The sequence below is a fragment of the Carcharhinus amblyrhynchos genome, chromosome 11 (assembly GCF_965287045.1).
Source record: "Carcharhinus amblyrhynchos chromosome 11, sCarAmb.v2.hapA, whole genome shotgun sequence".
NCBI classification, from domain to species: domain Eukaryota; kingdom Metazoa; phylum Chordata; class Chondrichthyes; order Carcharhiniformes; family Carcharhinidae; genus Carcharhinus; species Carcharhinus amblyrhynchos.
The window spans coordinates 97,389,298-97,413,026 of NC_137334.1; the positions used below are offsets into that span (position 1 = coordinate 97,389,298).

Genomic DNA, 23,729 nt, shown 5'->3' on the forward strand with positions numbered 1-23,729 from the left:
CAGGTGCGGCGCCCAAAAATGCACACAGTACTCCAGCTGCGGCCTCACCAATGCCCTATACAGCTGCAGCAAGACCTCCCTACTTTTATATTCAATCCCCCTCGCTATGAAGGCCAGCATCCCATTCGCCTTCCTGACCACCTGTTGCACCTGCAAGCTGGGTTTTTGCGACTCATGCACAAGGACCCCGAGGTCCCTCTGCACCGTCGCCTGCTGCAGTTTTTCGCCCCGTAAGTAATAGTCCTTCCTACCATTCTTCCTACCAAAGTGGACCACCTCACACTTGCCAACATTAAATTCCATTTGCCATTTCCTGGCCCATTCGCCCAGCCTATCTAGATCCTTCTGCAGACTCTCCACACCCTCCGCACAATTTGCCGTTCCCCCAATCTTGGTGTCATCAGCAAATTTCAACACTCTACATTCGGTTCCCTCCTCCAGATCATCTATATAAATGGTAAAAAGCTGAGGCCCCAGCACCGACCCCTGGGGCACTCCACTAGTCACCATCCGCCAATCCGAATAGCACCCGTTGACCCCCACTCTCTGCCTCCTATTTGACAACCAATCCTCTATCCACGCTAACACCCTACCCCCAACTCCATGTCCCTCGACCTTCTGCAATAACCTCGTGAGGCACTTTGTCAAACGCCTTCTGAAAATCTAGAAAGACCACATCCACCGGCTCTCCTCTATCCACCGCCCTAGACACATCCTCATAGAACTCCAGTAAATTTGTCAGACACGACTTCCCTTTAATGAAACCGTGCTGCGTCTGCTCTATCAAGCAATTCCCTTCAAGATGCCTCGCAATTTCCTCCTTAATGACGGATTCTAACATTTTACCTACCACAGACGTTAAACTAACCGGCCTATAATTCCCCGCCTTTTGCCTGGCACCCTTCTTAAACAACGGCGTAACATTAGCCGTTTTCCAATCATCCGGCACTTCCCCGGAATCCAGCGACGTTTGAAAAATAACCACCAAGGCATCCACTATCACCTCCGCCATTTCTTTCAGAACCCTCGGATGCATTCCATCCGGTCCTGGGGACTTGTCCACAATCAGCCCCTCCAGTCTGTCGAGCACTGCCTTTCTAGTAACAGTAATGTCATTAAGACCCTCCAGTCCTACCACCTTTCCATCGCTAACACCCGGCAAATTATTCACGTCCTCCTCCGTGAAGACAGAAACAAAAAAGTTATTCAATACCTTAGCCATATCCCCATCCCCTACCACTAGGTCCCCTTTCTCATCCTCTAAAGGACCAACATTCACCCTAGCCAGCCTCTTCCTTTTTATATATTTATAAAAACTCTTGCTATCCTTTTTTATATTAAGCACTAGCCCAGCTTCATAGTTTCTCCTACCCTTCTTTATCAACTTCTTTGTCAATCTTTGTTGACATTTAAACCTCTCCCAATCCTGTTCTCGTAGAGTATCCCATCCCTCCCTCCTCCTCTAACCTAAAAAAGAGAGAGAAGGGCTCTGAGGGAGAGTAGGTAAGTTTGTTTTTGTTTTTGTGTGAGCTGTAAGGGCTTTGGCTCACAGGGCCAAAGTGAAGAGGGTGAGGCAAGGTAAGTTATAAGTTTTTGTTTTTTTCTCCTCTGGGTTTCTATAAAGGGCAAGTATGAGTGTGAGGCCAGTATGTTGTTGCCAATGCAATATGTGGGAGGTCTTGGAGGCTCCTGGTCTCCCAGACATCCATACCTGTGCTCGGTGTGTGGAGCTGAACTGGAAATGCAGCTTGAGGACCTTTGTCTCATTAGAGAGAATGAGGAGATAACTGATAGGAGCTATCGGCAAGTGGTCACACCAGGGCAACGGGACGAAGGCACGTGGGTAACTATTAGGAGGGGGAAATCTCAGGTGATGGAGAGCATGCCGGTGGATGTCCCCCTACAAAATAAGTACTCCTGCCTGAGTACTACTGGGGGGGACAGCTCATCTGAGAGGGGCAGTGGTGGCCAGCTCTCTGGAGCTGAGCCAGTACTTTAAAAAACTAAGAAAGAGAGCAGCAAGGCAGTACTAATAGGGGACCCCATAGTGAGGGGATGAGACAGACGTTTTTGCGGACGCAGACGGGAGTCGCGGATGGTGGTTTGCCTCCCTGGAGCTGGGATCCGGGATGTCTCTGGACACGTCCCAGACATCCTGAAATGGGAGGGTGAGGAACCGCAGGTTGTGGTTCATATAGGTACTGCTGACATAGGCAGGAAGAGGGAAGCAGTCATGAAAAGGGATTATAGGGAACTGGGTAGGCAGCTGAGAAAGAGGAATGCGAAGGTAGTAATTTCAGGATTGCTGCCTGCGCCACGGGAGAATGAGAGCAGGAATGGAATGAGGTGGAGAGTGAATGCGTGGCTGAGGGACTGGAGCAGGGGGCAGGGATTCCGGTTCCTGGATCATTGGGAACTCTTTAGGGGCAGGTGTGACCTGTACAGTAAAGACAGGTGGCACTTGAATCCCAGGGGGACCAATATCTTGGCAGGAAGACTGGCTAGGGCTACTGGAGGGACTTTAAACTAGAAAGGTTGGGGGAGGGAACAGAGATAAGGAGACTAAGACCGAGGAGGTTAACTCCCAGGTAGGGAAGGACTGTAGACAGTATGAGAGGGAGGTTAGATGGGTGGTGGATCTCTCGGTAGGAGAGCATCTTGGGGATGGAGATCATAATTCTATCTCCTTCACGATAGCATTGGAAAGAGATAGGATCAGGCAGGCTAGGAAGGTGTTTGTCTGGAGTAAGGGTAAATATGAAGACATCAGGCAGATAATTGGACGAATAAACTGGAAGCAGGCGTTCTTGGGGAAAAGTACAGAAGGAAGGTGGCGGATATTCAAGGAATGTTTGACTGGAGCTCTGCACGATAACGTTCCGATGAGACAAGAGGGTTTTGGTAGGACGCAGGAACCGTGGTGCACGAAGGTTGTGGTGAACCTAGTCAGGAAGAAAAGAAAGGTGTATAAAATGTTCAGAGAGCTAGGAGATGTTAAGGATCTAGAGGAGTATAAGGCTTGTAGAAAGGAGCTTAAAAAGGAAATTAGGAGAGCCAGAAGGGTTCATGAGAAGGCCTTGGCAGGTAAGATTAAGGAGAATCCCAAGGCCTTCTACAAATATGTGAAAAGTAAAAGGATGAGAAGAGATTGGATAGGACCTATAAAAGGTGAAGGGGGAAAAGTCTGTGTGGAACCAGAAGAAATGGCAGAGGTGATAATGAGTACTTTGGCTCGGTATTCACGGTGGAAAGTGATCTGGGAGGTTGTACTGCAGGTTTGCGGCATTCTGAAAAGATTGAGTATGTGGATGTTAAGGAAGAGGATGTGTTAGAACTTTTAAACGCTATCAAGATAGACAAGTCGCCGGGACCGGTTGGGATGTACTCCAGGTTACTGTGGGAGGTGAGGGAAGTGATTGCAGAGCCCCTCGCGATGATTTTTGCATTGTCGATGGAGACGGGAGAGGCTCCGGAGGATTGCAGACGTGGTTCCTATTTTCAAGAAAGGGAACAGGGATAGCCCGGGAAATTACCGACCGGTGAGTCTGACCTGTGGTTGGTAAGCTGATGGAGAGGATTCTGAGGGACAAGATTTATGAGCATTTGGAGAAGTTTAGAATGATCAGGAATAGTCAACATGGTTTTGTCAAGGGCAGGTCGTGCCTTACGAGCCTAGTTGAGTTCTTTGAAAATGTGACTGAACACATTGACGAAGGAAGAGCGGTAGACGTGGTTTACATGGACTACAGCAAGGCGTTTGATAAGGTCCCCCATGCATGACTTCTTGAGAAGGTGAGAGGGCAGGGGATCCAGTGGGCTTTGGCCTTGTGGATCCAGAACTGGCTTGCCTGCAGAAGGCAGAGAGTGGTTGTGGATGGGTCTTTTTCTGCATGGAGGTCGGTCACCAGTGGAGTGCCCCAGTGATATGTTCTAGGACACTTGCTGTTTGTCATTTTCATAAATGACCTGGATGAGGAAGTAGAGGGATGGGTTAGTAAGTTCGCCGACGATACGAAGGTTGGTGGTGTTGTGGATTGACTGGAGGGATGTCAGAAGTTGCAGCGGGACATAGATAGGATACAAGGCTGGGCGGAGAAGTGGCAGATGGACTTCAACGCAGATAAATGTGTAGTGGTCCATTTTGGCAGGACCAATGGGATGAAGGAATACAATATCAAGGGTAGGAGTCTTAGCCGTGTTGAGGAGCAGAAGGATCTTGGGGTCCGGGTCCATAGGACTCTTAAATCGGCCTCGCAGGTGGAGGATGTGGTCAAGAAGGCGTATGATGTACTGGCCTTCATTAATCGAGGGATTGAGTTTAGGAGTCGGGAGGTAATGCTGCAACTTTATAAGACCCTTGTCAGACCCCACTTGGAGCACTGTGCGCAGTTCTGGTCGCCTCACTATAGGAAGGACGTGGAAGCTACTGAAAGGGCACAGAGGAGATTTACAAGGATGTTGCCTGGATTGGGAGGCATGCCTTATGAAGATAGGCTGAGGGAGCTGGGACTCTTCTCCCTGGAGAGACGAAGGTTGAGAGGCGACCTGATAGAGGTTTATAAGATGTTGAGAGGAATAGATAGGGTGGATTCTCAGAGGCTATTTCCCTGGGCTGAAATGGTCACTACGAGAGGACACAGATTTAAGGTGCAGGGAAGCAAGTACAGAGGAGATGTCAGGGGTAAGTTTTTCACTCAGAGGGTGGTGAGTGAATGGAATCGGCTGCCGTCGGTGGTGGTAGAGGCGAACTCGCTGGGGTCTTTTAAAAGACTTCTGGATGAGTATATGGGATCTAATGGGATTAGGGGTTATAGATAGGTTTATGGCTTAGTAGGTATAGATTTGATCGGCACAACTTGTGGGCCGAAGGGCCTGTTTGTGCTGCAGTGTTCTATGTTAAAAACAAAAGGGCACAGATTTAAAGTCATTTGTAAAATCAATGTGATGTGAGAAAAATACCTTTTCACACAACAAGTGGTACATTTCTGGAATGCACTGCCTGAAAGTATGCTGGAGGCAGGTGCAATGAAAGCTTTAAGGAGGGCATTAGGTGATTACTTGAATAGAAACAATGTGTTTGGGTATGAAGAAAAGGCAGGAGAATGGCACCAAGGTTGGAGAGCTGGTGCAGATCTGGTGCCCGAATGGCCTCCAGAGGAGTGACGATTCTGTGAGTGATTAAAGGATATATATCAGGCTGTCCAGCCGGGACAACTCCCTTCATCTTTGAATGTCATTGGACCTTTCCTGCCCACCTGAAGGGACAGATATTTTATCCTTCAAGATTGCATTGCAGTGTTCACTTGCATTATGTTTATATCTCTAGAGTGGGGTTTGAAACTAAGACCTTCGGAATCAGAGGCTAGATGCTGAGGCAAGGCTAACACTTGTATCGAAAACAGCTTCCCTCAACTTTCAGCCCCAACATATTTCTCTTACAGAATCCTTGCATTAAATGTTTGGACGGTTAGGACAGATGATACCTTGAATAGTGTCCTCCTTTGCAACTTCAGTTTCATTGTCATCATTTAAGCAGTGGACAGTTTCCCTCCGCACATCCTCCTTTCGCAGAGTCTTGGCATCGACAGACATCCAACTTTTCTTGACTTTTTCTTCAGTCATCTGTTTGAAGAATTTTACTTTTGCAGTTTTGATTGTCATAATTATATTTTTTAAAAAGAAATATGTCAGCTAGGGTAAGGTGCTGGGGATAGAGTACAAAATGCACTCATTTTTATCCACTATTAAAATTGTTACTTTCATCTCATTCTCCTGACTTAAATATTCTAAAATTCAAAGAGCTTCTTAACCAACAATTAATGGTCTGTCAGAGCACCAGTGCAGATGTTAAATGCCAAATAGCAATATAACTCATTGGTTTCAGCAGTGAGCATGGCAACAGGGCCTCATTGCACTATTTTAGAGATTCATTGGACATAGAAATCACAACACTGGCTTAAGACAAATTTGATGAAAAAAATATTCCACATAAATAGAATCAGGCATACACTGTACTGCTACTACCCTGAAAAACTCCTCCTCCCAACAACAAATTTCTTCCCCCTTCAATACACACCATTTCCCCCAAAACTCCACCCTTTCCCCAAAACACCACTCCTTTCCTCAAAACACCACTCCTTTCCTCAAAACCCCACCCCTTTCCCCAATATATAAGAACATAAGAAATAGGAGCAGGAGTAGGCCATCTGGCCCTTTGAGCCTGCCCCGCCATTCAATAAGATCATGGCTGATCTGAAGTGGATCAGTTCCACTTTCCCGCTTTCTCCCCATAACCCTTAATTCCCCTGTCTATCAGAAACCTATCTACCCGTGACTTACATATATTCAGCGAGGTAGCCTCCACCACTTCAACGGGCAGAGAATTCCAGAGATTCACCACCCTTTGAGTGAAGAAGTTCCTCCTCAACTCTGATCTAAACTGCCACCCCGCCCCCCCACCTCCCCTTATCTTGAGGCTGTGCCCTCTAGTCCTGCTATCCTTTCTAAGTGGGAAGAATCTCTCTACCTCTACCCTATCTATCCCCTTCATTATCTTATAAGTCTCTATAAGATCCCCCCTCAGCCTTCTAAACTCCAACGAGTACAGGCCCAATCTATTTAGTCTCTCTTCATAGTCCAACCCCCTCATCTCCAGTATCAGCCTAGTGAACCTTCTCGGCACCCCCTCCAAGGCCAATACATCCTTCCGCAAGTGCGGCAACCAAAACTGCACACAGTACTCCAGCTGCGGCCTCACCAGTGCCCTGTATAGTTGCAGCAAGGGTGAGTGTGCAAGAGAGGCGTTGAGTGTGCAAGAGAGAGTGGAGACTATTGTGTGAGGGGAGTGAGTGTGTGAGGGGTGTGTGTGAGGCGGGGCAATGTGTAAGGTGGGGGGGGGGGGGGCGAGTGTATGTGTATAAGAGTTGGAGCAAGTGTATGTGTGCGTGAGAGAGAATGAGGAAGACGTGTGTATGTATGCTTTAGGGAGACAGAAGTGCCTGTGTGTGCTATGAGAATGAGTTTTCCAGCATCACTCCTCCCATTAAAATTGACAAATAACTTACTTTAGTTTGAAATAGAAGAATTTTGTAAATGTGAGGTCTTCCATTTTGGTAAGAATAACATCAACAATGACTATTATTTAAATGGTAAAAAATTTCAGCATGCTGCTGTTGCAGAGAGATCTGGGTGTCCTTGTGCAGGAATCTCAAGGAGTTAGTTTGCAGGTGCAGCAGGTAACTAAGAAGGCAAATGAAACTTTGCCCTTTTTTGCTAGAGGGATGGCGTCTAAAAACAGCAAGGTTATATCGCAGCTGTATCGGGTGCTGGTGAGGCCACACCTGGAGGACTATTTACAGTTTTGGTCTCCTTACTTGAGAAAGGATAGACTGCCACTGGAGGGGGTGCAGATTCATTAAGTTGATTCTGGAGTGGAGAGGATTGGCTTATGAGTAGAGACTGAGTAGACTGAGGCTGTACTCACTGGAATTCAGAACAATGAAGGGAAATCTTATAGAAACATAAAAGATTATGAAGCGAATAGAACATAGAACATTACAGCGCAGTACAGGCCCTTCGGCCTTCGATATGCGCCGACCAGTGGAACCAATCTAATGACCCTCTAACCTAAACTATTCCAATATTATCCATATGCCTATCCAATGACCATTTGAATGCCCTTAAAGTTGGCAAGTCCACAGCACAGGAGGTTTACCCGGATGTTGTCCGGTATGGTGGGAAGGTCTTATGAGGAAAGGCTGAGGGACTTGAGGTTATTTTCGTTAGAGAGAAGGTTACGAGGTGACCTAATTGAGGCATACAAGTTGATCAGAGGGTTAGATAGGATGGATAGTGAGAGCCTTTTTCCTCGGATGGTGATAGCTAGCACGAGGGTACATAGCTTTAAATTAAGGGGTGGTAGTTATAGGACGGATGTCAGAGGTAGGTTCTTTACTCAGAGGGTAGTAAGGGCGTGGAATGTCCTGCCTGCAGCAGTCATGGACTCACCAACCTTAAGGGCATTCAAATGATCAATGGATAGGCATATGGATAACATTGGAATAGTTTTGGTTAGAGGGTCATTAGATTGGCTCCACTGGTCGGCGCAGCATCGAGGGCCGAAGGGCCTGTACTGCACTGTAATGTTCTATGTTCTATGCTGCAAGCATGCAAAGATGTTAACGGTGTTCTGCAAAAGTCTGAATTATTGATTTAATCCAAAGCTACCATTACTACTTTGTCCAATGTGCTCACATCCTTCCTATAGTGTGGCACCCAGAATTATACTCAATATTCTAGCTGAGATCTAACTAGTGTTTTCTTTAAGTTCAGGATAAACTTCTGTCTCTTGTCCTTTATGCCCCTATTAATGAAGCCCAAAATGCAATATGCTTTTTAACTGTCCTCTCCATCTGACCTGCTACCTACAATGATCTTTGCACATATACACGCTGGTTCCACTGTTCCTGCGCCCCTTTAAGAATCTTACCCCTTATTTTTTATTGTCTCTCCTTGTTTTTCCTACAAAATATAGTACTCAATGTATTTTCTGCAATTTTCATCTGTCACCTATTTGCCCAGTCCACCAACTTGTCTGTCCTTTTGGAGTTCTACATTGTTCTCTTCACAATTTATAATATTTCCAAGTATTCTCCCAACACCCCTTTTCCTTTCACACTCACAAGCATCTCTTCCCCCCACAAATACTTCTTCCCTCTGAAAATAAGACTCCTTTCCCTCCCAAAAACACTCCTTGACCCCCAACAAACACTCCTTGACCCCAACAAACACTGCACTGCTTTCTCTCTGCTACTATTGAAATCTCCTCCTCAAAATTCTGAACCTCTCAGCTGCCTTCAAACACTGAATTGCTGTTTTTCCAATTCCTCCATCTTCAATATATAATCTATAACTCACTGCTTTGTAGCCCACGATGTTGATGGTGATTCGAGAGCCAATAGTGAGCTGACATGGCCATGCCATGGGTTTCCTTTCAATTTTCTTAAATATGGATAACCGTTCCACACTTTCTCTAGAACCAGAAAAGAAAGACAGTGCTAATGCATTTAAAATCCAACCAAAGTACACGATAAGTTCAGATGCAGGTTAGGTATCTTGGATCTTAAACATGTAATTTGACTTATTCAGCTTCTGAAGAGTTGGATACTGCTATGGGTGGGTGGGGGGTGGACCCTCGCACATGGGGCTGAATAAAAGAATAATTTCCATATCTTATGTTACATATCTTCTCCCACCTCTAGCCTCTGATGTTCATCAGCCACTTTGATAGCTCTCTGAATTTTTCTTACCTGAAAGTGAAGACTTCATCTAGTCCTCCCTCTTCATCCAAAGACAGCATCACTTTCCTGACCATTCTTACTCCTTCTTTCTGCTGTGCAGTCATTTCTTTTGCTGGTGAAACATTCCAATATCTTTCTGCACCATCTCCACCACATCCTGCGCTGGTAGTGTCCAGTGGAAAAGGCAAGCTGCAAGGCAATAAATTAAGAACATACCTTATAGTACAAAACAGTGATTAATGATTAACTTGCTGAAAAGCTAACAGGTGTTTGCTGTGTACAGCATATTCAGCCATTTCTTGATAGCAAATGGAGCAAATGGATGAATTCTAGCATTTGGAATCTCAGGAGTAGACCAAAAGAACTCATCCACTCAGCATTTCTAGTTGAAGATGACGCAAATATTTTTATAGTATATCTGGCACATATATGGTTAATGTGGACTGAATATAGAAGCACCTACACTGAAGCAAGAAACACTTGATCCAGATCCAAGATCAGTGTGGTGAAGAGGCAAGGATGGACCTAAGCATGGAGGCACCTCCCAGCTAGTATCACTTACAATACATGGGTCAATAGTAATAATATTTTTAAACTTCATTTATGGAATGTGAGCATCACTCGTTAGGCCAACATTGATTGTCCATACTAATTGCTCTTGAAAAGGTAGTAGCGAGCTGCCTTTTTGAACTGCTGCCCAGGATTTTCATCCAGCAGCAATGAAGGAACAGCGATATATTTCCAATTCAGGGTGATAAATGGCTTGGAGAGGTACCTCCAGGTGGTGGTGTTCCCAGGTACCTGCTGCCCTTGTCTAGATGGTAATGGTTGTGGGTTTGAAAGATGCTGCATAAGGAATACTGGTGAGTTTCTGCAGTGCATTTTAAGAACATAAGAACATAAGAAATAGGAGCAGGAGTAGGCCATCTAGCCCTTCGAGCCTGCCCCGCCATTCAATAAGATCATGGCTGATCTGTCGTGGCTCAGTTCCACTTTCCCGCCCTCTCCCCATAACCCTTAATCCCCTCTCTTATCAAGAACCCATCAACCCGCTTCTTAAAAATATTTAGCGAGGCTTTTGTACATAACATACACTGATTGACTGGATAAGGCAAGACTGCAGAAGCTTAGACCAGATCCATTGAATGTGGTCATAGCTTAGCTCTGTTTGGAGCATGCTACATCAGGCATAGTTGTACCTCATGTTCCCTGTATGCTATTCCACACTCATCATTGAACTAGGGTTAGTTCCTTGACTCGATGGTAATACTAGAGTAAAGCTTCTGTTGGATTATGAAGTCACAAATTGTGCTGACACAATTCACATCTTCCGCTCATGGTGCACCGTGGAAGCAGAACATACCATCTACAAGATTGCTATAGCAATAAATCAGGTTTCTTCCACAGGGCCCACAACTTCTACCATCTCAGAGGAGCACTGAGTTGTCAGCTGCTCAAGTACTGTAAGTGGTAATGTCCATACTTGACTGAACACTATGAACACTGGGTTGCCACTTCCTCATGATTCTGTAACATTTTGCTGCCATACCTGATGGGTCTGGCCTGCCAGTGGGATGGGATGTATCCAGGGATGGAAGAATCTGAGATACTAACTGAAAGGTATAATTCTGTAGGTATAACTATGTCAGGCTGTTGCTTGATTAGAGTATAGGACAGCTCTCCCAATTGTAATTCTTTTCTTCCATGTTGTAAATTATTTTTGTAGAATGCAACTTGTTCTTGAAGGTGCACAGATTCTTCTTCTGGTCTAGCCCAACAAGCTTTTGCAATGTGAGCCATTTTGTCACAATTCCCGCACTTGTTATCCTTGCTCCAGCATTCACTCAATGAATGGCCCATTTTGGCACATCTGTAACATGTATGTTGTTGTTTTGACTTCTTATGGACAGTTCCCAACATGTGAGTCTTTCTTCCTGCACCAAATTGTGAAGTCTCTTTAGCAGCCTGTTCTATCGACACTGCAAATTCTACTGATGTCTTTGAAATCAAAGCACATTCAGCATCTTCTTTGGAAAGCCTCATTTTGGAGAACACAAACTTGACAATCTCGAAGAGTGTCTTCTAATGACTCACTGTACTCACAATGTTGTACCAACCTCTTTAAGATTACCATAAACTGAGCAACGCTTTCGCCTTCCATTTAATTCCTTTGGTGGAATCTGAACCATAGAATCATAGAACATTACAGCACAGAAACGGGTCTTTTGGCCCTTCTTTCCTGTCTAGTCTCACTGGCCTGCACCTGGACCATATCCCTCCATACCCCTCTCATCCATGTACCTGTCCAAGTCTTTGTTAAATGATAAAAGTGAGCCCGCGTTTACCACTTCATCTGGCAGCTCATTCCACACTCCCACCCTCTCTGTGTGAAGCTCCGCCCCCCCCAATATTCCCTTTACAATTTTCCCCCTTCACCCTTAACCCATGTCCTCTAGTTTTTTTCTCCCCTAGCCTCAGTGGAAAAAGCCTGCTTGCATTCACTCTATCTATACCCATCATAATTTTATACATCTCTATCAAACCTCCCCTTATTCTTCTACACCCCAGGGAATAAAATCCTAACCTATTCAACCTTTCTCTGTAACTCAATCCAAAGTACTCGAACTATAGCTTTTCCAGTCAATATTTGTAAAGTTAAAGTCCCTCATAATAACTACCTGTTACTTTTGCTTCTATCCAGAATCATCTTTGCCATCTGGATGCTTGGACACCTGTTTGTCGTTGCAGTGAACCATTATGCCAGCTCACTGCTAAGGATGTGCAGTGGTATTGAAGCACAGAACAAGAAGCAGCTTTAAAATCAAACAACTAGTGACGACAATGCTGGTGCTGAAATACTATGATATCAATGAGAAATTCACCTTGCAGTGTGATGCCAATGAGACAGGTCTTGGAGAAACCTAATACAGCACAGGCAACTAGTTACATCTGCATCCAGCGCATTAAGGTAGACTGAATAACCCTCTGCTCAGATCGAAATAGTGTGCCTGACTATTAGACCATAAGAACATAAGACATAGGAGCGAATTAGGCCACTTGGCCCATCAAATCTGCTCCACCATTCAATCATGGCTGATATTTTTCTCATTCCCATTCTCCTGCCTTTTCCCCATAACCCCTGATCCCCTCATTAATCAAAAACCTATCTAAATCTGTATTAAAGACACTCAATGGCCTGGCCTCCAAGCCTTCTGCGGCTGTTGTTTTTCAATGATTTTCCATTCCATGATCATCAGTGGCTATGGACAGAAATGCTCTTCAAGGATCTTTGTTGAGCCATTGTAAGCTTTGATTCTTAACTTTGCTGGATAAACCAACCACAGGAGCAAACTGAAGATTTAACTTTCCATTGTACTGAGAAAAACTGATATGAGCAACCTGTTTTCAATTTAATTCACTGATACAAAATAGTAAAAATGCTCCTCATAGGGAAGCCATGATTTATTTTCTTCATGGAAAGTCACGGGAGTAATTCATGCTGCATTTTTCAGTGGGAGTTCAGAGAAGAATTTCCGACATTCTGTGCACTGCAGAGGTCACTAGCGTGAATATCATTAAAATTCAATGGGCCTCTACCGCAGTCCCAACCCTCCCAGCAGGCTGACACTCCCCCACCTTCACAGCCTCTCCCAATCGCTGGTCTCCCTCCTTTCCCCACCAATTATGCCTGCAGAATGGCAGCAGGAGCCCCCACCCCCACCCATCACCCCACCAGACGCCGTCCCAGTAAGGCCCTGCCCCCATAGGCCCCACCCCCTTGGCACTGCCCCATGACCAAGGTGTCCCTAGGCATTGGCATTTTGCCCTTTGGGCAGTGCCAGGGGGTATAGGTTTGTACTGCTGGGGTGCCGATGCCCAGGGAGCATCCCCTGTCACCCGACCGTCTGGGTGGCCCCAATTATCCCCCTTCACTCCAATGCCCTCGGCTGGTTCCCCAATAGTAGGGAGCTACTTTAATCCCCGCTTAAAGTCCACGGGGGGAGGGGAGGGGGGGAGGTGACGGCAAGCCCAGAGATTTTAGTGCCGTGCCGCTAATCTCATTTAAATTATATGGAAATTAACATTAAATGATTTTTGCCCCTCCTCACCGATTTCCAGCTGACTCCGTTGAAAATCTGGCACTGGGAGACACTAGCGGGGCATGATCGCATGCATGAACTCCACAAATCAGCTGACATCAGCCGAGAATTTCCTGGCCCACTGTGCTAATTGTTTAGCGCAGCGGGATGGGAGAATCATGAGCACTATTTCCAAGGCCCCTTCCTTAAGTACTCTGGGATGAAGATTATCAGGCCCTGGAGATTTAATCACCTTCAATCCCATCAATTTCTCAAAACCATTTCTCTACTGATACTGATTTCCTTCAGCTGTTTCTCTCAGAACTTCTGGTACATTATTCATGTCTTCTTTGTGAAGACAGAAGCAAAGTACAAATTCAGTTCCTCGGACATTTCTTTATTCCCCGTAATGAATTCGCCTGTTTCTGACTATAACGGATCTACATTCATTTTCATTAATCTTTTTCTCTTTATAGAAACTTTTTACAGTAATTGTATGTGTTTCCCACTAGCTGACTTTCATGCCTATTTTCCCCTTCTTAGTCAATCCCTTGGTCCTCCTCTGCTGAATTTTAAACTGCTCCCAATCCTGACGCTTATTGCCTTCTCTTGCTAATTTGTATGCTTCTTCCTTGAATCTGATATTTCTCATTTCCTTTGAAAGTCATGGTTTGGCTACAATTCCCTTACCACTCTTGCGCAAAACAGGAATAAAAACAACTTCTGGAGTTTACCAATTCGTTCTTTAAATGCCTGCCATTGCCTGTCCATTCTCTTTTCTTTCAGGAGTGTTTCCCAGTACATCATTGCCAATTCATGCCTCATACCATCATAGTTACCTTTATTGAGAGTAAGGGCATTGGTCTCAGAATCAATTACATCATTAACCACCTTGACAAAGAATTCTACCATATCATGATCACTCTTCCCAAGGGTTCTCACACAACTAATTGCCACAACTAATCCTTTCTCGTTGCACAACACCCAGTCTCAGATGGGTCGTCCCCTTGTTAGTTCCTCAATGTATTGCTCCAGAAAACCATCCAGTATACACTCCAGAAATCCCTCCTCTATTGTACTGTTACAAATTTGACTTTTCCAATCTATACTGATTGGGTACTGATGGATAAAGATAAATGAAGTCCTCAAGTAAAGGTGCTAAATTGGGGGAAGGCTAATTATAACAATATTAGACTGGAACTGAAGAACGTAGATTGGGGGCAGATGTTTGAGGGCAAATCAACATCTGGCATGTGAGAGGCTTTCATGTGTAAGTTGGTAGCGATTCAGGACTGGCACATTCCTGAAAGGATAAACATAGAACACTACAGCACAAACAGGCCCTACAGCCCACAAGTTGCGCCGATCACATCTATACTGACGAAGCCATAGAACTATCTGTAACTTCCAATGCCATTAGATCCCATCTACTCATCCAGAAGTCTTTTAAAAGACCCCAGCGAGTTTGCCTCTACCACCACCAACGGCAGCCGATTCCACTCACTCACCACCCTCTGAGTGAAAAACTTACCCCTCACATCTCCTCTGTACTTGCTTCCCAGCACCTTAAATCTGTGTCCTCTCGTAGCGACCATTTCAGCCCTGGGAAATAGCCTCCGAGAATCCACCCTATCTATTCCTCTCAACATTTTATAAACCTCTATCAGGTCACCTCTCAACCTTCGTCTCTCCAGAGAGAAAAGACCTAGCTCCCTCAACCTATCTTCATAAGGCATGCCTCCCAATCCAGGCAACATCCTTGTAAATTTCCTCTGCACCCTTTCAATAACTTCCACATCCTCCCTATAGTGAGGCGACCAGAACTGCGCACAGTACTCCAAGTGGGGTCTGACAAGGGTCCTATAAAGTTGCAGCATTACCTCCCGACTCCTAAACTCAATCCCTCGATTAATGGAGGCCAGTACACCATACACCTTCTTGACCACATCCTCCGCCTGCGAGGCCGATTTAAGAGTCCTATGGATCTGGACCCCAAGATCCTTCTGCTCTTCAACCCAGCTAAGACTCCTACCCTTGATATTGTACTCCTGCATCCCGTTGGTCCTGCCAAAATGGACCACTACACATTTATCCGCATTGAAGTCCATCTGCCACTTCTCCGCCCAGTCTTGCATCCGATCTATGTCACGCTGCAACTTTTGACATCCCTCCAGACTATCCACAACACCACCAACCTTCGTATCGTCAGGGAACTTACTAACCCATCCCTCCACTTCCTCATCCAGGTCACTTATGAAAATGACAAACAGTAAGGGTCCTAGAACAGATCCCTGGGACACTCCACTGGTGATCGACCTCCATGCAGAAAAAGACCCAAGCACAACCACTCTCTGCCTTCTACAGGCAAACCAGTTCTGGATCCACAAGGCCAAAGCCCCTTGGATCCCATGCCCTCTCATTTTTTCAAGAAGTCTTGCATGGGGGACCTTATCAAATGCCTTGCTGAAGTCCATATAAACCATATCCATATCAGGGAGGGGGACAGCTACCTGAATGCTGTGTTTCAGAAGGCAGTCACACTCCTTAGATTAACTAACTTGAATTCGGCCAGTGATCAGGGGCAGAAGTGTGTGGCTGTGAATGGGACAGTTGGAGGGATCGAGGAGGTAAGGTTGCAGAAGCCTCAGCCCTTGTCCTTATCCAACAGGTTCGAGATTCTTGCTCCTTGTGTGCACAGGAACGGGGACTGCAGGGAGCATGAGCCAAGTGAAGACAGCACCGTGGTACAGGGAGCAGTTCAAGTGGAGTGGAGAAAAACAAAATGCAAGCTATGAACAGCTAGGAGCTAAGCTAAAAAGCAGAACTGAAAAAGCAATAATGTCTGCATTACTACCTGAGCCACGAGCTAATTGGCACAGGGTCAATAAGATTAAACAGGTAAATATGTGACTTAAAAGTTGGTGTGGGAGAAATGGTTTGAATTCATGGGATAGTGGCATCAGTACTGGAGAAGAGGGGACCTGTTCCATTGGGTCAGTCTTCACCTGAATCATGCTGGGACCAGTCCTAGCGAAATTTAGGGCTGTAAATAGGGCTTTAAACTGAATGGGGGGGTGGGGGGGGGTGTTCAATTATAAAGGAAATTAGAAAATCCAAATTAAAGGAGGAGGTAAGAGTGCAGGTTAGTGATGTGATGGATGTTACCAGACAATAAAGGTGAGGGACAGAACAGGTGAATGTCTTTATGCACCAAGGAATTATAAAAGAGTAGGGAAATTTACCAGTAGAACAAATTTAAAAGCTTTGTATCTAAATGCATGAAGCATTCAGAACAAAATTAATGAGTTAACAGTGCAAATAGAAACAGAACGGTTTGATTTGGTGATGATTACTGAGACATAGTTACAAGGAGACCAAGTTTGGAAATTGAATATCCAAGGGTACTCAATATTTTGGAAAAATAGACTGAAAGGAAAAGGAGGTGGTGTAGCTTTGCTGGTGAAAGAAGGGATCAGTGCTGTAATGAGAAATGACATAAGCAGGGGAGATCAAGATGTGGAATCAGTCTGGGTAGAAATCAGAAGTAGCAAAGGAAAGAAGTACTTGGTAGGAGTAACCTATAGCTCCCCAAGCAGTAGTTCTGCATTGGGGCACAGTTTAACCAATAAATATTACATAGAACAGTACAGCACAGTACAGGCCCTTCGGCTCTCAATGTTGTGCCAAGCTATGTCCAAACCCAAGATCAAGCTATCCCACCCCCTATCATTCTGGTGTGCTCTATGTGCCTATCGAATAACTTGAAAGTTCCTAAAATGCCCGACTCCGCTATCACAGCAGGCAGAGCATTCCACACCCCAACCACTCTCTGCATGAAGAATCTACCTCAGACATCTCTCCTATATCTCCCACCATGAACCTTATAGTTATGCCCCCTAGTAACAGCTACATCCACCCGAGGAAATAGTCTCTGCATGTCCACTCTATCTATCCCCCTCATCATCTTATAAACCTCTGTTAAGTCACCTCTTATCATCCAGGAGATCTTTCTTGGTGCTCAGCAGAAATTTATTCCGATGGTTAAAAAGGACCGTAGGAGGGGAGATAATCAGCCGTGGATAACGAAGGAGGTGAAGGGAAGTGTTAAATTAAAAGCGGATGCATTTAGAGTAGCTAAGAGTAGTGGGCGAGAAGAGGATTGGGAGAGGTTTAAATGTCAACAAAGAATGACAAAGAAGTTGATAAAGAAGGGTAGGAGAAACTATGAAGCTGGGCTAGCGCTTAATATAAAAAAGGATAGCAAGGGTTTTTATAAATACATAAAAAGAAAGAGGCTGGCTAGGGTGAACGTTGGACCCTTAGAGGATGAGAGGGGGGACTTAGTGGTAGGGGATAGGGAAATAGCTGAGGCCCTGAATAACTTTTTTGTTTCAGTCTTCACGGAGGAGGACGTGAATAATTTGCCGGGTGTTAGCGATGGAAAGATGGTAGGAGTGGAGGGCCTGAATGAAATTATTGTTACTAGAGAGGCGGTGCTCGACAGACTGGAGGGACTGATTGTGGACAAGTCCCCAGGACCGGATGGAATGCATCCAAGGTTTCTGAAGGAAATGGCGGAGGTGATAGTGGATGCCATGGTGATTATTTTCCAAACGTCGCTGGATTCCGGGGAAGTGCCGGAAGATTGGAAAACGGCTAATGTTACGCCGTTGTTTAAGAAGGGTGGCAGGCAAAAGGCGGGGAATTATAGGCCGGTTAGTTTAACGTCTGTTGTAGGAAAAATGTTAGAATCCGTGATCAAGGAGAAAATAGAGAGGCATCTTGAGGAGAATTGTTTGGTAGAGCGGACGCAGCACGGTTTCGTTAAGGGGAAGTCGTGTCTGACGAATTTATTGGAGTTCTATGAGGATGTGTCTAGGGCGGTGGATAGAGGAGAGCCGGTGGATGTGGTCTTTCTTGATTTTCAGAAGGCGTTTGACAAGGTGCCGCACAAGACGTTATTGCAGAAGGTCAGAGGGCATGGAGTTGGGGGTAGGGTGTTAGCGTGGATAGAGGATTGCCATGGGGACCAAATTTGCGCCTCAATATGCCAACATCTTCATGCACAGGTTCGAACAAGACTTCTTCACTGCACAGAATCTTCAACCGATGCTGTACACTAGATACATCGATGACATTTTCTTCCTTTGGCCTCATGGTGAACAATCACTGAAACAACTATATGATGATATCAACAAATTCCACCCCACCATCAGACTCACCATGGACTATTCCCCAGAATCAGTTGCATTCTTGGACACACGCATCTCCATTAAGGACGGTCACCTCAGCACCTCACTGTACCGCAAGCCCACAGACAATCTCACAATGCTCCACTTCTCCAGTTTCCACCCTAAACATGTTAAAGAAGCCATTCCCTATGGACAAGCCCTCCGTATACACAGGATTTGCTCAGATGAGGAGGATCGTGACAGACACCTCCAGACCCTGAAAGATGCCCTCGTAAGAACAGGATATGGTGCTCGACTCATAGATCGGCAGTTTCGATGCGCCACAGCGAAAAACCGCACCGATCTCCTCAGAAGACAAACACGGGACACAGTGGACAGAGTTCCCTTCGTCGTCCAGTACTTCCCCGGAGCGGAGAAGCTACGACATCTTCTCCGGAGTCTTCAACATATCATTGATGAAGACGAACATCTCGCCAGGGCCATCCCCACACCCCCACTTCTTGCTTTCAGACAACCACACAACCTCAAACAGACCATTGTTCGCAGCAAACTACCCAGCCTTCAGGAGAACAGTGACCACAATACCACACAACCCTGTCACAGCAACCTCTGCAAGACATGCCGGATCATCGACATGGACACCATCATCACACGTGAGAATACCATCCACCAGGTACATGGTAAATACTCTTGCAACTCGGCCAACATTGTCTACCTGATACGTTGCAAGAAAGGATGTCCCGAAGCATGGTACATTGGGGAGACCATGCAGACGCTACGACAACGGATGAATGAACATCGCTCGACAGTCACCAGGCAAGACTGTTCCCTTCCTGTTGGCGAACACTTCAGTGGTCACGGGCATTCAGCCTCTGACCTTCGGGTAAGCATTCTCCAAGGCGGCCTTCACGACACACGACAGCGCAGAGTCGCTGAGCAGAGACTGATAGCCAAGTTCCGCACACATGAGGACGGTCTCAACAGGGATCTTGGGTTCATGTCGCACTATCTGTAACCCCCGTGACTTGCCTGGGTTTGCAAAACCTCACTTACTGTACTGTCTGGAGACAATACACATCTCTTTAAACTGTGATCAGTGCTCCTACCACTCACATTGTCAGCCACTTCAGGTCTTGAACAGCAGGTTAGGTGTAAGGATTCGCATTTTAATCAGTAATCTCTAAACTGTCTGTGCTTTATATGCTCTGTCTGAGGCCAGAACTCTCCATTCACCTGACGAAGAGGCTGTCCCCTCGAAAGCTAGTGAGAATATTATCAAATAAATAGGTTGGACTAAAACCTGGTGTTGTCAGACTTTTTACTGTGTTTACGCCAGTCCAACGCCGGCATACCCACATCATGTCAAATAGGAGGCAGAGATTGGGTCAATGGGTGCTATTCGGATTGGCGGTTGGTGACTAGTGGAGTGCCCCAGGGGTCGGTGCTGGGGCCTCAGCTATTCACCATTTATACAGATGATCTGGAGGAGGGAACCGAGTGTTTGGTGTCGAAATTTGCTGATGACACCAAGATTGGTGGAACGGCAAATTGTGTGGAGGGTGTGGAGAGTCTGCAGAAGGATCTAGATAGGCTGGGCGAATGGGCCAGGAACTGGCAAATGGAATTTAATGTTGGCAAATGTGAGGTTGTCCACTTTGGTAGGAATAATGGTAGGAAGGACTATTACTTACGTGGCGAAAAACTGCAGCATGCGACGGTGCAGGGGGACTTCGGGGTCCTTGTGCACGAGTCGCAAAAACCCAGCCTGCGGGTGCAGCAGGTGGTCAGGAAGGCGAATGGGATGCTGGCCTTCATAGCGAGGGGGATTGAATATAAAAGTAGGGAGGTCTTGCTGCAGCTGTATAGGGCATTGGTGAGGCCGCAGCTGGAGTACTGTGTGCAGTTTTGGTCGCCGCACTTACGCAAGGATATTTTGGCCTTGGAGGGAGTGCAGAGGAGGTTTACTAGGCTGATTCTGGAGTTGAGGGGGTTGAACTATGAGGAGAGGCTGAATAAACTAGGCTTGTACTCGTTAGAGTTTAGAAGAATGAGGGGAGATCTCATTGAGGCGTATAAGATGTTGAATGGGATGGATAGGATAGAGGTGGAGAGACTCTTCCCGCTCAGAAAAGACAGTAGGACTAGAGGGCACAGCCTCAGGATAAAGGGGGCGCGGTTTGGAACGGAGTTGAGGAGGAACTTCTTCACTCAAAGGGTGGTGAATCTCTGGAATTCTCTGCCCGTTGAAGTGGTGGAGGCTGCCTCGCTCAATATTTTTAAGACGCGGGTTGATAGGTTTTTGAGAGGCAAGGGGATTAAGGGTTATGGGGAGAGGGCGGGAATGTGGAACTGAGCCACGACAGATCAGCCATGATCTTATTGAATGGCGGGGCAGGCTCGAGGGGCTAGATGGCCTACTCCTGCTCCTATTTCTTATGTTCTCCTCCACTCTAAAGAGAAAAGCCCGTGCTCCTTCAATCTTTCCTCAATACACCTACCCTCCAAACCACGTAACATCCTGGTAAATCTCCTCTGCACTCTCTCCAATGCTTCCACATCCTTCTTATATTGAGGTGACCAGAAATGCACATACAACATTCCAAATGAGGTCTCACCAAGGTCCGGTATAGTTGCAGCATAACCCCTTGACTCTTAAACTCAAACCCCCTGTTAATAAAGGCTAACAGACTATAAGCCTTCTTCATGGCTCTATCCACTTGACTGGCAACTTGCAGAGATCTGTGGATATGAACCCCAAGCTCTCTCTGCTCCTTCACATTCCTCAGAACCCTGCCGTTTACCCTGTAATCCGCATTCAAGTTTTTCCTACCAAAAAGAATTGGGGGCTTGCAAGAAAGGTACAGTAATAATCATAAGTGATTTTAATGTGCACATAAATTGTAAGAATCAAATTGGCAAGGCTAGCCTGGAAGCAGAGTTCATTGAATGTATTAGAGATTGTTTCTTGTTCATTGTGGAACCAACCATGGAGCAGGCCACTCTGGACTTGATAATAGTGTAATGAGCAGGGATTAATTGATGACCTCATAGTTAAGGATCCTCTAGGAATGAGTGACCATAGTATGATAGAATTCAGTTTGTGGGTGGGAACATGGAGTCCCACACTAGTATTCTGGAATTAAACAAAGGAAATTACATAGGCATGAGGATAGATTTGGCCCGAGAAGAGTGGGCAAGTAGGCTAAAAGGTAGGGCAGCAGATGAGCAGTGGCAGTTGTTTAAGGAGATACTCAACTCCTCACACTTAAAATATATCCCAGTGAAGAAAAAAGACAGTAAGGAGGGGGGTAAAAAACAACCATAGTTAAACAAGGAGGTCAAGGACAATATAAAGACAAAAACTAAGGTATACCATATTGCGAAGGCCAGCAGCAGGCTGGAAGATTGGGAAACTTTCAAACATAAACAAAGATGTGCTAAAAAAGTAATAAAAAAATTTAAGGTAAATTACAAAAGAAAACTAGCGCAAAATATCAAAAAGGATAGCAAAAGCTCCTATAGGCATACAAAAGGGAAGAAAGTGCTGGAGTGAATGTTGGTCCCTTGGAAAATGAAACCAAAGAGTTAATAGTGGCGAACACTGAAATGGCAGAGACACTGAATCAATACTTTGTCTCAGTTTTCACGGTGGAGGACACTAATGCTGTTCCTATAGGAACGGGCAAGTCAGAGGTAATAAAAAGGATAGAACTCAGTTCAATCAACATCGATAGGGAAAAGGTACTCAGCAAACTATTGGGATCGAGGGCAGATAAGTCCCCCGGTTCTGATGGCCTATATCCTATATAGGGTATCCTAGGCTATATCCGAGTGTACTTTCCTAGGGAAAGTAGAAAGAACCTTAAGCAAGGAGTAAGAAGAGCTAAAAGGGATCATGAAAAAGCATTGGCCAACAGGATTAAGGAAAATTCCAAGGCTTTTTATACATATATAAAGAGCAAGAGGGTAGCCAGGGAGAGATATGGCCCACGCAAGGAAAAGGGAGGAAATCTATGTGTGGAGCCAGAGGAAATGGGCAAGGTATTAAATGAGTACTTTGCATCAGTATTCACCAAAGAGAAGGACTTGGTGGATGATGAGTCTGGGAAAAGATGTGTAGATAGTTTGAGTCATGTTGAAATCAAAAAGGAGGAAGTATTGGGGTTCTTGAGAAACATCAAGGTAGACGAGTCCCCAGGGCCTGATGGGATATACTCCGGAATACTGAGAGAGGCAAGAGAGGAAATTGCTGGGGCCTTGAGAGAAATCTTTGTATCCTCACTGGCTACAGGGGAGGTCTCAAAGGACTGGAGAATAGCCAATGTAGTTCCTTTGTTTAAGAAGGGAAGCAAGAATAATCCAGGTAATTACAGGATGGTGAGCCTTACATCAGTGGTAGGGAAATTATTGGAGAGGATTCTTTGAGACAGGATTTATTCCCATATGGAAATAAGTGGACATATTAATGAGAGGCAACATGGTTTTGTGAAGGGGAGGTCATGTCTCACTAACTTCATCGAGTTCTTCAAAGAAGTGACGAAGATAATTGATGAGAGTAGGGCAGTGAATGTTGTCTACATGGACTTCAATAAGGCCTTTGACAAGGTCCCTCATGGCAGACTGGTGTAGAAGGTGAAGTCGCATGGGATCAGAGGTGAGCTGGCAAGGTGGATACAAAACTGGCTCAGTCAAAGAAGACAGAGGGTAGCAGTGGAAGCATGCATTTCTGAATGGAAAGCTGTGACAAGTGGTGTTCAATGCTGGGACCTTTGTTTGTAACATATATAAATGATTTGGAGGAAAATGTAACTTATTTGATCAGTAAGTTTGTGGACGACACAAAGATTGGTGGATTTGCGAATAGCAATGAGGACCATCAGAGGATACAGCACGATATAGATCAATGGGAGACTTGGGCAGAGAGATGGCAGATGATGTTTAATCTGGACAAATGTGAGGTAATGCATTTTGGAAGGTCTAATACAGATCGGAAAATATACAGTAAATGGCAGAATCTTTACGAGTGTTGATTGGCAAAGGGATCTGGGTGTACAGATACACAGGTCACTGAAAGCGGCAATGCAGGTGGAGAAGGTAGTCAAGAAGGCATACGGCATGCTTGCCTTCATCAGCCGGGGTACTGAACTTAAAAATTGGCA

General features: G+C 45.5%; 1 protein-coding gene across 2 annotated transcripts in view; it reads right to left on the bottom strand.

Annotated features, from left to right (window-relative positions):
• Positions 1–23,729, bottom strand: part of LOC145350380 (DNA repair protein Ku80-like) — a 248,251-nt gene that overhangs the window by 167,595 nt on the left and 56,927 nt on the right. For both annotated transcript variants that reach the window (XM_080199652.1, XM_080199651.1), the window contains exons 6-8: positions 9,309–9,488; positions 8,917–9,031; positions 5,484–5,622 (exon numbers count right to left, since the gene is read on the bottom strand). In XM_080199652.1, coding sequence (XP_080055778.1) covers positions 5,484–5,622; positions 8,917–9,031; positions 9,309–9,488 — 434 coding nt within the window. The remainder of the gene's footprint in view (positions 1–5,483; positions 5,623–8,916; positions 9,032–9,308; positions 9,489–23,729) is intronic.